The sequence below is a fragment of the Primulina tabacum genome, chromosome 12 (genome assembly GCF_025594145.1).
Source record: "Primulina tabacum isolate GXHZ01 chromosome 12, ASM2559414v2, whole genome shotgun sequence".
Lineage (NCBI taxonomy): Eukaryota > Viridiplantae > Streptophyta > Magnoliopsida > Lamiales > Gesneriaceae > Primulina > Primulina tabacum.
Window position 1 is genome coordinate 3,741,064 of NC_134561.1, and position 15,787 is coordinate 3,756,850.

At 34.9% G+C, this 15,787-nt stretch overlaps 1 protein-coding gene across 1 annotated transcript; it reads left to right on the forward strand.

Moving 5' to 3' along the window:
- The first annotated feature begins 14,011 nt into the window (after positions 1-14,011).
- Positions 14,012-14,729, forward strand: LOC142520730 (uncharacterized). The gene has a single exon (XM_075623834.1). It carries the CDS (start codon positions 14,166-14,168, stop codon positions 14,481-14,483), a length of 318 nt encoding a protein of 105 aa, XP_075479949.1. The 5' UTR covers positions 14,012-14,165; the 3' UTR covers positions 14,484-14,729.
- Positions 14,730-15,787: the final 1,058 nt, after the last annotated feature.

Consider the following 15,787-nt stretch of genomic DNA (forward strand, 5'->3'; position numbering starts at 1 on the left):
CATTAAGTCCATTGAATATGCTTAGAAATCTACTGAATTTTTCTGCACTAGAGTCCTAGTCCTAATATGATTCGAACCTAGAATAGCTTCGCTTCTAGCCCTTAACCACCATGTCCAGCCTCTACCCATCCCTCCTATGCAGCCCAATTAAGTCTAGTGGACCCTCCCTAACCGCATCTAGCAGCCGTGACCCTCAAAGACTCCTAGTCGAAGAGTCCTTTCCCTTAAGGAGTCTATTTTCGTTTTTATTCCTTCCCTATTTTTTTTAGCCTTTAAACATACACCTAGGAACCCTTAAACATGTGAAAAAATATCCCTTCAAGTACCCCTACCATGGCAGCCCCTTTGTGCATCATTATGAAGAGTTTTAAAAAATGAAAACACTAGTTTTGTGCATGTATAGCCATAAAAACGAAAATATAAAAGTTGTATCATGTTTATCATGCAATCATGTATCAAACAAATAATATGGTGTGAAAGATGAGAAAAAAGGAGATTAAGGCGTGCCTTTGCGTATTTTACACACGAAAACAAAGTGACGATGCGAAGAACGGCGACGTAAACACCTAGGCTGAATTTTTCTTCAAAAGACCAAAGCTTTTCCTTTTTGATTGTGATGTGTGTGCCGTGTTGCTGGTGGGGGAAGAATTGTGGTTCTTTGGGTAGTGGAGGCGTGAGTTGAATACAATTGTGGGGTGAATTATGGGGTAGATTAGGATATTATATAGTTAATTAATCCTTGATTAAGGTTAGGCCCATTAAGCATACAAATTAGGCCCATTAGTGCTTAATTAAAATTTAATTAAAATATTAAAATAGTTTTGTTAAAAATGAGTTTGTGAATTTATTAGCCGGGTTAGCAAAAAAGCTCGTATTTTATTTGAAAAACCAACACCGATAAAATTTACGTCCCGGCGTATAAAATCACCTCAAAACCTCTTATTTTAAAAAATAATAAAAAGCATCACCCTTAATTTAAATAATTAAAAACAATTAACCAATAAAAACATTTCTATTTTTCAGTCTCGGTCTCCGTTCCTCGATCGCAACTCGAATATCCTTTAAAAATACATTTTAATGCAACCATATAGAAAAATATATTTTAAACAAGTAAGTATGCACAACATAATTAATTAATGCAATTAAAACATTTAATTAAAATACAGGAGCATTTAATAATTCAAATACATGTGGTTCGTGTGGACCTTTAAATTTTCGGGGCGTTACAATATTCCCCCCTTAAATTGAATTTTGTCCTCGAAATTCGCTTATCCTCGATAACCCAAAGTTTAGGCTTAGTTCTAGTATCCCAAAAATCCACGTTTTCGCTGCGCTACTCTGATAAAACTTAAATTCTAGAATGTCCTTACGTCTCCTTGATCCCAATTAAATTTTTCCTTCTAAATCTTTGTTTGGAAATCGCAACTTAAAAAGACCCATAATGACTTAGTGTTGTTACTATTATAATCTCGAATTTCAACTTTTCTTAAAATTCCCAATATAAAAATATAGCTGGACCATACTTATCGTATATTACTTTCTTTATTTATTCCCAAAATGTTTATCAACTTATCAAATTTCAATCTTAAAATCCCAAACGCATCAGCTAACGCTTAGATTTTTCAAGCTTAATATTGATTCATCCTTAAAAATCCTCGATTAACATTCCTTATCGCATTATAACCAAAATATCCCAAGGTTCTGAATATTCTTAAAAGTCTAAATCATCAAAATTCTTACCATATAACACATTCAATTCGCATTTATTGCTAAACTAGTCCCCAAATTCCTTAATATTTGCAAAATAAATTCTTAATTTTCTCAAAAATCATCCTAATTGGTCCTTAATTTCGAAAATCCTACGATCAACCCATAAGTTCTTGGCATTCTTAATTTCCTGCTACGAGTTTCCCATAACGTAATTTCGATAATTTTAAACTTATTTACCCAACAATCAATTCTCATAATCAATCTTACCTTTCATCAAAACTTAAAATCTCAATTTATACATTTTATTACTTCCAAGTCGTTGCAAATCCTTAAATCATTATTCCTCACGTCTAATTCTCAAAAATTAATTCGACTAGTAACCATGGATCATAATATTTTCTTAGAAAATCTACGTGTCCAAAAAGCATTCTTAATATTTACGATTAACTTATGACCCAAAAGAGTAGAACGTCAATACTAAGACCCAAAAATCAATATAGTCCAATTTTACCACGAAGCCAACATGCGTTAAAATCAAATAATTTCTTATTTCATATCATCATGCAGGTAACATCATACTGAATCATATAAAGCATGTAAAACTTACAACTTTGAGGCTTGACGACTGATCTTTCTGGCGCTGATGGTGGCACAACCCTTTACAGGACCTTTGCTCTGATACCAACTGAAACGTCTGCCCTTTTTATTGCTTAAAAAGTACTAGAAATTTTTTTTTTATAAACACTCAATTTTCGGCCATACACATAAACCTCATGAAAATATTTTACCCTTTAAAATAAAATATCATCCAACTAGCATTTTAAAAATCAAGTGAAATAGTCATAAAAATGAAATCGTTGCATGTTTTACCAGACCTAAAAAGCAATAAATCTGAAAAGTATAGCTCATACTAAACCTCTCAAAAATCTCTCAAAGCATAAATAAATACTCTTAAAATCTTTAGCATAAATCATAAGTCATAATCGTAAATGCGAAAAAATAGAAGCGCTGGTCCTCGGGTTGTGTGCACCTTCAGTCCAGTCAAATCACCCGTCAAGATCTCACTCAAACTCGCCTGCATCCATCACACCTAGTGAGTCTAAAGACTCAACACACCATCATCTTTATAGCAAGTAATACGTAATACAGTCAACATATAACAGTAAAAAATATTTGTACTTAAAATATCGTTTTCATGAAGATGCATAAACTTCAAACATGAACATTTTCATAAACCTTTTATGATGCATGAACTTTAAATAGAAACATTTTCAAAATGATGCATCAACTTTAATCATAAATATTTTCATGACATGCATCACATAAACCTTAATATTTTCCTTTTTTTCCTCAACATGACATGACATAAAACATTTTTCATGATCATAAAAATTTTTTCTTTTCCTTTGTTGAATTCAAATCGTTAATTGTGACTTTCCTGACATGACATGAACATGAAAAATCGATGGATCAATCTACATGAAACTGCAGTACTGGGCGGCGGGGGACACCAGCAACACTCTCACCGGTCAACTAGGCCCTGGCATATCCTGATCGAATAGAAATACGATCATCGGGGTTTTCTCGGGGGCCTTATCCCATAAATGGGTTCCCTCTGGGCCTTTTCCCCTCACGATATTCCTATTCTTACCGTTACCACATATTCGTAATGATGAAAATACGATCGTCGGGCTCCCACTGGGACCGTCACCCTCACGACATCCCCAACATTAACGAATTAGTCACAATTACTTCACTTCCTTTAACATGTACATTCTCATCACTTTATAAAAATCATGCATAACATAACATTTTTGTTTTTAAACCAAGCATGCAACATGTCTTTTAAATGTCTTCCTTAATTCATAAAAATCTCAATGGATATTTAAAAATCATAATTTAATCATGAACATTTCATAAACATTCAAAAATAGTCTTGATATCATAAAAATAGCATTTAGGGCACTGCCATGACCTTTACTAATTTTTTTAGGTATAAAAAGACCGTTTTACCCCTGGCCTCGTAATTTTACGTTTTTTTACTTTTTCTTGAATTCATTGACTCTGACATGTCTCAAATAAGTATTTAAGCCTAAATTAATTTTCTCATATTTTTATTTGGCTTAAATCGATAACTTTTAATTTAATCTTTAAATGTGACGTATTAATGCGTTTTAATCCAGAATTAAACCAAACCTTAATATAAAATTTCCAAATTAAAAACTTAGACTATAATTATTTGAGCTAAAATATAATTTTTCATAATTTTATTAAACTTAAATCTAGGCGTTTCCCTATTCGTTTTTAAACTTAAACGTACTTCCCAGTTTTGACTCGTATGGACTCGAAACTTAACCAAACTTTACTAAACTTGAACCAAAGCTTATAACACCTAACTAACCCATATACAACCAAATCCAGTCCATTAAGTCCCTTGAATATGCCTAGAAAGCTACTGAATTTTTCTGCACAAGAGTCCTAGTCCTAATATGATTCGAACCTAGGATAGCTTCGCCTCTAGCCCTTAACCACCATGTCCAGCCTCTACCCATCCCTCCTATGCAGCCCAATTAAGTCTAGTGGACCCTCCCTAACCGCATCTAGCAGCCGTGACCCTCAAAGACTCCTAGTCGAAGAGTCCTTTCCCTTAAGGAATCTATTTTCGTTTTTATTCCTTTCCTATTTTTTTCAGCCTTTAAACATACACCTAGGGACCCTTAAACATGTGAAAAAACATCTCTTCAAGTACCCTTACCATGGCAGCCCCTTTGTGCATCAATATGAAGAGTTTTAAAAAATGAAAACACTAGTTTTGTGCATGTATAGCCATAAAAACGAAAATATAAAAGTTGCATCGTGTTTTTCATGCAATCATGTATCAAACAAATAATATGGTGTGAAAGATGAGAAAAAAGAGATTAAGGCATGTCTTTGCGTATTTTACGCTCGAAAACAAAGCGACGATGCGAAGAACGGCGACGTAGACACCTAGGCTGATTTTTTCTTCAAAAGACCAAAGCTTTTCCTTTTTGATTGTGATGTGTGTGGTGTGTTGCTGGTGGGGGAAGAATTGTGGTTCTTTGGGTAGTGGAGGCGTGAGTTGAATACAATTGTGGGGTGAATTAGGGGTAGATTAGGATATTATATAGTTAATTAATCCTTAATTAAGGTTAGGCCCATTAAGCATACAAATTAGGCTCATTAGTGCTTAATTAAAATTTAATTAAAATATTAAAATAGTTTTGTTAAAAATGAGTTTGTGAATTTATTAGCCGGGTTACCAAAAAGCTCGTATTTTATTTGAAAAACCAACATCCGATAAAATTTACGTCCCGGCGTATAAAATCACCTCAAAACCTCTTATTTTCAAAAATAATAAAAAGCATCACCCTTAATTTAAATAATTAAAAACAATTAACTAATAAAAACATTTTCTATTTTTCAGCCATTGGTCTCCGTTCCTCGATCGCAACTCGAATATCTTTTAAAAATACATTTTAATGCAACCATATAGAAAAATATATTTTAAACAAGTAAGTATGTACAACATAATTAATTAATGCAATTAAAACATTTAATTAAAATACAGGAGCATTTAATAATTCAAATACATGTGGTTCGTGTGGACCTTTAAATTTTCGGAGTGTTACAATCTAAGTATACGTTTCACAGTTTTTAGGTATGATGTTTTTGGATTTGCTTGGTATCTAGCACACAAACACACACTAAACATGATATCAGGGCGAGTAGCAGTTACAAAAGACTACCGATGATGATGCGGTACATAATGTTGTCAACACCATCGGCAACATCATATTTAGACAGTTATTAACTTTACCCCATTGTAGTAAGGGTTTTTAGGAGTAAAAGTCCAACATACAAATTATTAAGGTTCTTAATTGGACTTTAAAGTTTAAATAATTAATTAAACTAGTTGGACTAGAATAATTAATTGATTAAGCACATTAAGTATTTAATATAATTAATGAGCCCTAAGCTTATGTATATGTGTATTAGGTTTTGGGCTACATACACAATTCTCCGCTCACAATTTTCGAAACCCTAGCCTCCAAGCCAACGGATTTTTGAAAATCAACTCTCCCACTCACCTTGTTTTCGGCCACTTCATATCTGAGCCGTCAACCCGTTCTTATATCTCAACGCAAAATCCTTCTAAATTTCTAGTACAATTTAGAAGAGTAACAATTGATCTAGTTGTGGAATCGATAGAAGGATTGAAGAAAGGAGCCTCGAAGAAAGTTCGTAGGGAATACATCAAGAGCTATCTCGGCTAATCCCGAAATAGTTGGAGCCAAGTGATTATTTCACTAAAGTTAAAAGTTTTAAACGCCCTATGAATGTTTAACTTAAACTATACGAGTCTCCAAAAAATATTTTGAATATCAAAATAAAAATTTTAAAACTTCCGCTACATTAGGGCATGAGAAAACCCGATTCACAACATTGGTATCAGAGTCAGTTCTCTACATCGTATGGTTTTAATTATTGAATATTTTATTTCTAACCACACAAGAAATTTTTTCAGAAAATTGTTTCAACATAAAATTTTGTTTTTTTTAAAAAAAAAATTCGGAATTCTGGGCAGACAGCGCGCACCTGTGCGCGCATGCTCTTCCGACTGTCTGAAACGTTCGGGTAGTGGCGGGCAGCGCGAGCAGCTTCTCGAGCATTGTGCTGGATAATGGGCTTGAATAGTTCGGGCCTAGGATTCGATATTCTGAAAGTAAATAAATAATTAGAATATGATTTTAATTATTTATGGTAAAAGTGAGTTTTACAAGAAAACAATTATTATTGAATTAATTAGAAATTAAATAAAATATGTTTATTTAATTTGATAAATTATTTAATAATTTTGGTTGTTAGTGATGAATTTATTAGATACATGATTTATCAATTAATTAAATTTGTTTAAATAATTGATGTTCATATTTGATATTAAATGCATGGAGAATGATCGAGAGCCTCGACCGATGTGTTAGATGTATGTTAGGATATTTTATTGTTTTATTCATTTTGTTAATATTTGATATTATTAAAGTGGGTCTGGTTTATGGTCTGTTCCCACCCCATTAGATGAAAACATGTAAAATATTGGAAGCACTTGTAATAAAATGCATTTGCATCCCTGCATTCACCTAGGTTTTGGACCTAGATCCTTATCTGGCTCACATAGATCTGATAGTTTTGGTGATCGATCATCCTTGTTTTTGTCATGTTATGATATATATGCGATATATATAGTAGTATGCATGTATGTATATTATTAGATAATATAGTTGCATGAATCCGAAAATCATACAAACCCGTGGTACACGATTTTAAAATAAAATGATGAGACAATTTTAAAATTAAAATGTAACGTCCCGAAAATTTGAACGTCCACGTGAACCACATGTATGCAAGATTATCAAATTTCTTATGTATTTTAATTAAATTGTTTTAATGGCATCTATTAAATATGGTAGGCATGTTTATATATTTAAAATATGGTTTTCAACTAGAACGCATAAAACTGTGTTTTAAAGGTTATTCGAGCTGCGATCAAAGAACGGAGACCGGGGGTCATATTAAGGAAAATATTTTATTAACTAATTATTTTTAATTGTTTAATGTGTGATGTATTTTAAATGGAATTTTCGAAATTGAAGCGTTTTGAGGTGTTTTTACACGCCGAATCGCATTTTTAAACGGTACTCATTTTTCGACGAAAATATGATCTTTTTGAGAACTCGGCTATTATTTTCACAAACCTTCCTAAACAAAATATTTTAAATATTACTTAATGGGTTTATTGGGCCTATTATACCATGTTAATGGGCCTAAGCTTACACTATTAGTTTTAATTAAAATAAAAGCCCCAAATCCTACCCACCCTTCCCATAATCACACGCCCATCTCCTAGAATTTTACTATGACTTCCTTCTTCATCAAACACCACACCCACATACGAAAATTTGAAGGGAAACACATGGCTTTTTGAAGGAAAATTCAGCAAGTGTCGCCTCTCCGCCAACGTTCCTCGCATCGCCAAATGGTTTTCGATTGTAATATACCCAAAGGCACGTCTTAACTTTTCTTCAAATATCTTTCACACCATATTATGTATATTTGATTATATTTGCATGAGTGATATGATGAACAAGTTTTATTTTCGTTTTTATGGCTATACATGTACAAAACTAATGTTTTCATCTTTTAAAATTCCTCCTAATGATGCACAAAGGGGCTGCCATGGTATGGGAACTTGAAGAGATATTTTTCCACATGTTTAAGGGTTCATAGAGGCTTGTTAAAGGGGCTGGACAGTAGGGTAACAAGGCTGAATGAAAATATGGGTTCTAGAGTCCTAAGGTTTCGGTTTGGCTTCCTAGGAGAACGCCCACTTCTGTTGTTTAGGGAACGTCCAGGAAACTAAAAGAGGCTGTAGGATGGTCCTAGGGTGGCTGCACATGGTTGGGGCGATGGCTAGAGTGATCACACGAAAAGAGGGTCGCGTTGGGCTTGGGGGTCGAGGGTTGATGGCTGCGGCTTCTAGGCTTGGTAGGGTCGGTACAATATCTTGCTAGGGGTTTGGTCATGGTCCTAGGAAGGTGGTCCAGGGGCTGGTCTTGTGGGCTAAGGGCTAGGGCCGAAGTTAGCATGGCCATGGGAACTAGGGTTTTGCGAAAATATGGCAAAGGTTCAGTAGTTGTTCTAGGCTGGTTCATGGGTCTTGATTGGCTTGATTTGGGTTGAATATGGTTTATTTAGGCGTTATTAAGCTTTGGTTCAAATTTGGGAAAGTTCAGTTAAGTTTCGAGTCAATATGTTTCAAAACCGGGATGTACGTCTAAGCTTTAAAAAAGATTTGAGAAATTAGTCAAGGGGCATAAGTTTACGTCTAAGGAATATTTATGGGAGTTTTTTAATATTATATGTTAAGTTGGAATGATTTGGGACGCCGTTTCGAGGTCTAAGGATAAATACGAAAAGTTATGCTTCTAGGGGTAAAACGGTCATTTTACTCCTGACAAATGTTAGACATCCTGGCATCCCTGAATGACATCATAAATTTTAATATGTTTATTTTAAATGTTTATGAAATTATATGATGAAACGTTAATGCTAAAAGATATGTTGCATGTTTGGTTTTAAAAGAAGAATGATTTATATATATATGCATGAGTTTTTTTAAGTGATGAAAATATGAAACGTTGAAGTAGGTGAGGTGATTGTGACTAATACGATAATACGATTGGAGATATCGTGAGGGAAAAGGCCCCAGAGGGAGCCAGTTTGTGGCCCGCTAAGTGTTAGCACAAAATATGGGCAATCATATTTCATTACCTTTACTGATGATCATTCGAGATATGTGTATGTTTATTTGATGAAACATAAATATGAAGCATTTGAAAGGTTCAAAGAATTCATATCTGAATTAGAAAAACAGCTAGAAAAGAGTACTAAGACACTTCGATCTGATCGAAGTGGAGAATACTTGAGTGATGAATTTTTGGGTTATCTAAAAGAGAATGATATTTTCTCACAGTGGACTTCACCAGCAACACCACGATGAGATTAACTGAATTGCCTACATTGTTTTGGAGCTTTGCGCTTAAAACTGTGGCAATGTTGTTGAAATGTTCATACAAAGGCAGTGGATAAAATACCATATGAGATGTGGATGAGAAAAACTCCCAAATATTCTTACTTGAGACTATAGGGATGTCCTGCTTACGTGAAGCCGACAGTGGGAGACAAATTGGATAGTAGATTCACTTTGAGCTACTTTGTAGGATATCCGACGAATTCTGTTGGATATTATTTCTATCACCCCAATGAAACAAAAGTATTTGTTTCAAGAAATGCCACTTTTCTAGAAAAGGAATTTCTATTAGATAGAAATGACAAGATGATAGAACTTGATGCAATTCAAGATACCCCCTGAACTGAAGAAGTAGAACCTAATCCCCAACAACTAGTAGTTGAATTTCACGCTCCTAGAAGGTCTGATAGGGTTATTAGACCACCTGCAAGATATACACTTCTTCATGAACAAGGCCATGATGAGCCTTGTGTTGGATGTGATCCAATGAACTTCAAAGAAGCAATGTCTGATACTGACTCAACCAAATGGCTTGAAGCCATGCAGTCTGAAATAGACTCTATGTATTCAAATCAAGTCTGGACATTGGTTGATCCACCTGAGGGAATATCTCCCATAGGATGCAAATAGATCTACAAAAGAAATTTTGGGGCGGATGGGAAGGTACTGACCTTCAAAGCAAGACTGTTTGCAAAAAGGTTATACTCAAAGGCAAAGAATTGACTATGAGGAAACTTTTTCACCAGTTGCTATGTTTAAGTCCATTAGAATACTACTATTCATAGCAGCATGGTATGACTATGAGATATGACAAATGGATGTAAATACTGCATTTTTCAATGAAGACATCAAAGAAGAAATTTATATGTCTCAACTTGAGGGATACACATCAGTAAGAAGTGAGCATAAGATATGCAAACTTCATAGATCAATATGTGGTCTCAATCAGGCGTCAAGGAGTTGGAACCTCAGATTTGATAGCATTATCAAGGAATTTGGGTTTGCTAAGAATCCTGAGGAATCATGCGTGTACAAGAAATTTATTGGGAGTGCAGTGACATTCCTGGTACTTTATGTTGATGATATCCTGCTCATTGAGGATGTTATATGATTACTGCAATAAACTAAAGTATGATTAGCAAATAAATTCTCCATGACAGACATGGGTGGTGTATCCTATGTATTGAGAATACAAATATATAGAGATAGATCAAAGAGGATGCTGGGGCTCACCCAAGCCACTTATATCGATATCATTCTGAAGCGATTCTCTATGGAAAAGTCCAAAAGATGATACTTACCAATGTTTCATGGTGTTACTCTATATAAAACTATGTGTCCCAGAACTGATGAAGAGATAGAGATGATGACACGTATTCCATATGCATCAGCCACTGGTAGTATCATGTATGGTATGATATCAACGTGTCGTGATGTTGCCTACGCTCTAGTGTTACAAGCAGATATCAGGCGAACCCTGGTTCAATGTATTGGAAGGCCGTGAAAGATATTCTTAAGTACTTGAGAATGACTAAAAACTTGTTCATGGTCTATGGAGGTAGAGAATTAAAATTGGAAGGCTGCAATGATTCTAGCTACCAAATGTGATGTAGATGATTCGAAATCGACCTCTAATTTTGTATTCATGCTCAATGGTGAGGCTGTCTCTTGGAAAAGTTCCAAGAAAGACACCGCTGCGGATTCCACCACTGAAGTTGAATACATTACTGCATCTGCTGCAGCCAAAGAGGCAGTTTGGATGAGGTATTTTGTCCAAGATTTGGGCGTTATTTCTAATGGAGTTGATCCAGTCCTGGTGTAATACGACAACACTAGTGCCGTTGCGCAAGCAAAGGAACCAAGGTCTCATCAGCGATCCAAATATATACTGAAGAAGTTCCACATCATCCAGGAGATTGTGGGAAGAGGAGATATATCAGTCGATAGAGTCCCCTCTACAGATAATATTGTTGATCCACTTACAAAGCCCTTGCCAGAAGCATTGTTTGAGAAGCATCGCGAAGCAATGAGATTAAAGTTTATGGGTAGTTGGCTCTAGGGCAAGTGGAAGATAATTGTTAGAGTAGATGCCTTGTAAGTCAACTGTAGACTAGAGAATTTATTTACTCGGTTGTAATAAACAATCTTTATTTTAATAGAATGCATTATTTCATGGTTTGTTATTTCTTTATCTGTATGCCCATGTGATCAACATAGGTAAATACCTTAAATATTGCGTACTGCGTTTCTTGGAAATGGAATAGAGATGTCCAAACCTGCAAATGGGTAGTCATATGATGATTGTACCGAACTAGTCTTCCTAGGACTTTTCAAGTGGTTATAAATCATCGAGAGGATAAGTCTGTGGTTATGATTGTACATCATTAGTCCTTACGACCCGGGATAACACTGAGGCTCTATATGTTAGGGCTGTGCTTTGACTTATTTACCGACTCCAGGAGGGTCATTAGGTGGCGAGATTGAGTATAGTTGTGACACATGTAGGAGCAAGTGCATTGTAGTCGGGAATTCACCGCTCACCTATGGGTGTGGATATCCTGTCTGATCTGATGAAATAATAGTGCATGGAATCTCTGGCCAGATTATGAGATGTACATTAGGGAAGAAGTTCTCAAATTGTATATGCGATGCTACTATTTATTCTCAAAGATGTGCCACACAGTTATCGAATTCTTATGCAACCCTCGATGAACCAATGGTTGCAGATTCGATCAGGATATATGAGATGAAGGGACCATACTATACGTTAATCATAACGAACTGGTTCTTGCATGCACTATTTGTGATACCTAGGGAATCATGGGGCGCTGCTACTAGACGCTCTTACCATGATTCGATGAGTTTAATCAGAAATATGATTTCTGACATTCTCATGATCAATTTTTGATACATAGAATGGGGAAATTAGGGTAAGCCCGAATAAAAGATTATGTCCTGAATTACAAAGAGTTGTGAACCCATGGCTAGCTGTATCCGTGAACCATTGAGGGTCACACAAGTACTGTATTGTTTTGTTCGCGTTGAGATAATAAATTCAAGGAGTTGAATTTATATATAAAACATTGAGAAATAAATTCAAATAGTTGAATTTATGACTATTAAATTTTGGAGATGATAAATTCAAGGAGTTGAATTTCAACATTAAATTCAAATGTTAAATTTATAAATGATTTAAATTAAATTTAATGGATGTATGTATAATGGGCTTGTAGGAGTACAAGTCCAATATACAAATTATTAAGGTTTTTAATTGGACTTTAAGAGTTTAATTAATTAATTAAACTAGTTGGACTAAAATAATTAATTGATTAAGCCCATTAAATATTTAATTTAACTAATGGACTCTAAGCTTAAAATATGTGTATTAGGTTTAGGGCAACACATACAATTCTCTACTCACAATTTTCGAAACCCTAGCCTCCAAGCCAAGGGATTTTCGAAAATCACCTCTCCCACTCTCCTTGTTTTCGGCCATTTCATATATGAGCCGTCAACTCGTTCTTCTATCTCAACGCAAAATCTTTCTAAATTTCTAGTGCAATTTAGAAGATGAACAATTGTTCAAGTCGTGGAATCGATAAAAAGATTAGAAGAAAGGAGCCTCGAAGGGAACACATCAAGAGCTATTTTCGCTAATCCGCGAATAGTTGGAGCCAAATGATTATTTCACTAAAGGTAAAAATTTCAAACGCCCTATGAATGTTTAATTTAAACTATACAAGTGACCAAAGAATATTTTGAATGTCAAAATAAAATTTTAAAACTTCCGCTGAGTTTGGACACGAGAAAACCCGATTCACAACAGCACTCTCAAGCTTATCACTCTCACATTTGATCACACTTGTATTTGATTATATTTACTGAATATAACTCACATAAGCCAAGCAAGCAAGAATAATAACAACGTCAAACAAGATTCCCAAACAATTTACTCAACATTGCATTAACACAATAGATCACAATACAAAAAAGTAATATGACAATGGCTTGAACACAACAAGTTCAACACTCGTGTATATCAAAATCTTGTGCAACTCACGGCTAAAATAAACGAAATACAAGGCAACATTATCATATAAACTCGAGCAACTGCTCCTGGAACTGCCACCTGTCAAGCCCAACTGCTTTGTCTGGATAAGAACAAGCCTAATTGCTGGCAGATTGCATGTTTTTCCGCTGCCACTTGTCCTACACGTTTGCCAAGTATCTCAAAACATCTACACAACTGCCCAAACATCAAATTTAAGATGTGCACTTGTACAAGGCATTTACCAACTCGAGTTGAGTTGCTTGCACAGTCAAGTTCTCTTCCAACACTTAGTTATCTATAGCACACCCTCCCAAATGTGTGAGTCGTTTATACACTTAGCCAATCCAATCTAATCGAAGCCGGATGCACTCAGCAACATACCACAATGCTCCTCACAAACATCATGACTCAAAGATCGCGAATCACGGATGTAACGGTAGGGTATGATGAGCTCCTATTAAAAGGTAACTTATTCACATTAAAGATAGCAACTTCGGATTCTCAAAATTTTAAAAAAAAATTATTATTATACAACTTTGAAAGGGATTACTCGTAGAAAACCAATAGTATATTCAAGCGATATTTTATATATATATATATATATATATATATATATATATATATGTGTTGTGTGTGGTTGTATTAATTGTATCCTTGTTTCCTACTATTCCCTCCCATTGAGCTTACAAGCATTAAATCCACCGACTCAATCCCTCTGTCTACCCTTCCCATTTGAATCTGGGTTCCCAATTGCTCCCCCAAAATCCACCGTAACCCTCATGATCTAGGCAGAGAATGGGGATTTCCGACGCGGTGTTGGGCAACCTCACGACGCTCTACCTTCTAGTGATCGCGGCAATGAAGGCGTACGGGCTGGCGGCGGGCAGAAGTTTCAGCGGCGGCTGCGTCATCGTCCTCTCAACCGTCGTCGTGGCGGCGATACTTATTGCGAGTCTCACATGGGACGTGTCGCGCAAGGCCACCCATGCCCTCATCGCTCGCGACCACGCGCACGAGATGTGCCGCGGCGGCATCTGCTGGCACGGCGTCGCCGTCAAATCTCCGGCGTCTCAGGTCCGATTCAGGCTACCTCCACAACATCATAATGCTTGAAATTTCTGTATATACATATATAACCACAATATATTTCATAATAATACTATTTGAATTAACCGAATCCTATGGAGATCAAAAGAAAGGAAGAATTTAAGGTTTATTTCGTATCCATAGTCCATACATGTAATTTTGTGGGAATTTTGTTTCTGTTATTGTTGTAATTTCTTGTGTAAATTCTTGAAATTTATGATTTTGGAGATATTTTACTGTGCTCGCACCTTATAAGTAATTGCACAGTAATCACATATGAGAATGTTGAAATTTCTTATTTATTTTGGGTGTGTGTATTGAAATGACTTCGCATAGTCCTTTTTTAGATACCATTTGGTTTAGGAGACGAGATGATGAATGATATATGGTATAAAGATGATAAATTAATATATATAGATATATAAATAATACCGAGAACTATTTGATTGGGTGACGAGAGGAGATGATGAATGATATATGAAATAAGACAAAAACTTATGTGAGACGATTTTATATATCGTATTTTGTTAGACAGATATCTTATTTGGGTTATGAATGAAAAAAATATTATTTTTTATGCTAAGAGTATTATTTTTTATTGTGAATATCAGTAGGGTTGACTAATCTCACAAATAAAGATTCGTGAGATCGTATCACAAAAGACCTATTCATGAAATAATGATGATAAATTAATATATATATATATATAATACAGTGAATCAAATAGGGAATTGGTATTGGATGTAACAAAAATGTATAATCATTTAACGACTCATCATTCGCACCGAAAATAGTTTGTAAAATAAATTAATGAATGAAGGTGTAGTATGGATTCAGAAATTTTATTTGGATTGCTCTTCCAGATTGTTTTCATCTCATTTTGATAATGTTCTAACCTATTTAAGCTGAAAAATATATCTTTGAATTGTAAGAGAATGTTTAACAAAATAATGTTTTGTTGATTATGAATTTTGAAATCCGACATTCTCAATTTTTAACCTGTGTTTGTGTTTGTTTTTCTTGAATACTAGTTTGCATTTTTTGTAAGATATGATGTCTACCTATCGTGTCCATCTCGGCGAGATGACACACACTCACTCACCTATTGGATACATCTCATTGATAGACACGGAGATGAACATGGTCGGTGATCAACATATCAAAACTATATATCTTGATTTGAATCCAAAAAATTAGTTGTTTCTTTCTTAAAAAAACAAGTGATATTTTACCTATATGGCTTGATTTGAATCCATGAATCTTGGTTTTCAAGTGAAAGGGTTGAAGGACATAATTTAATTTCAACATTCCCATTAATGGAACGTCATGGT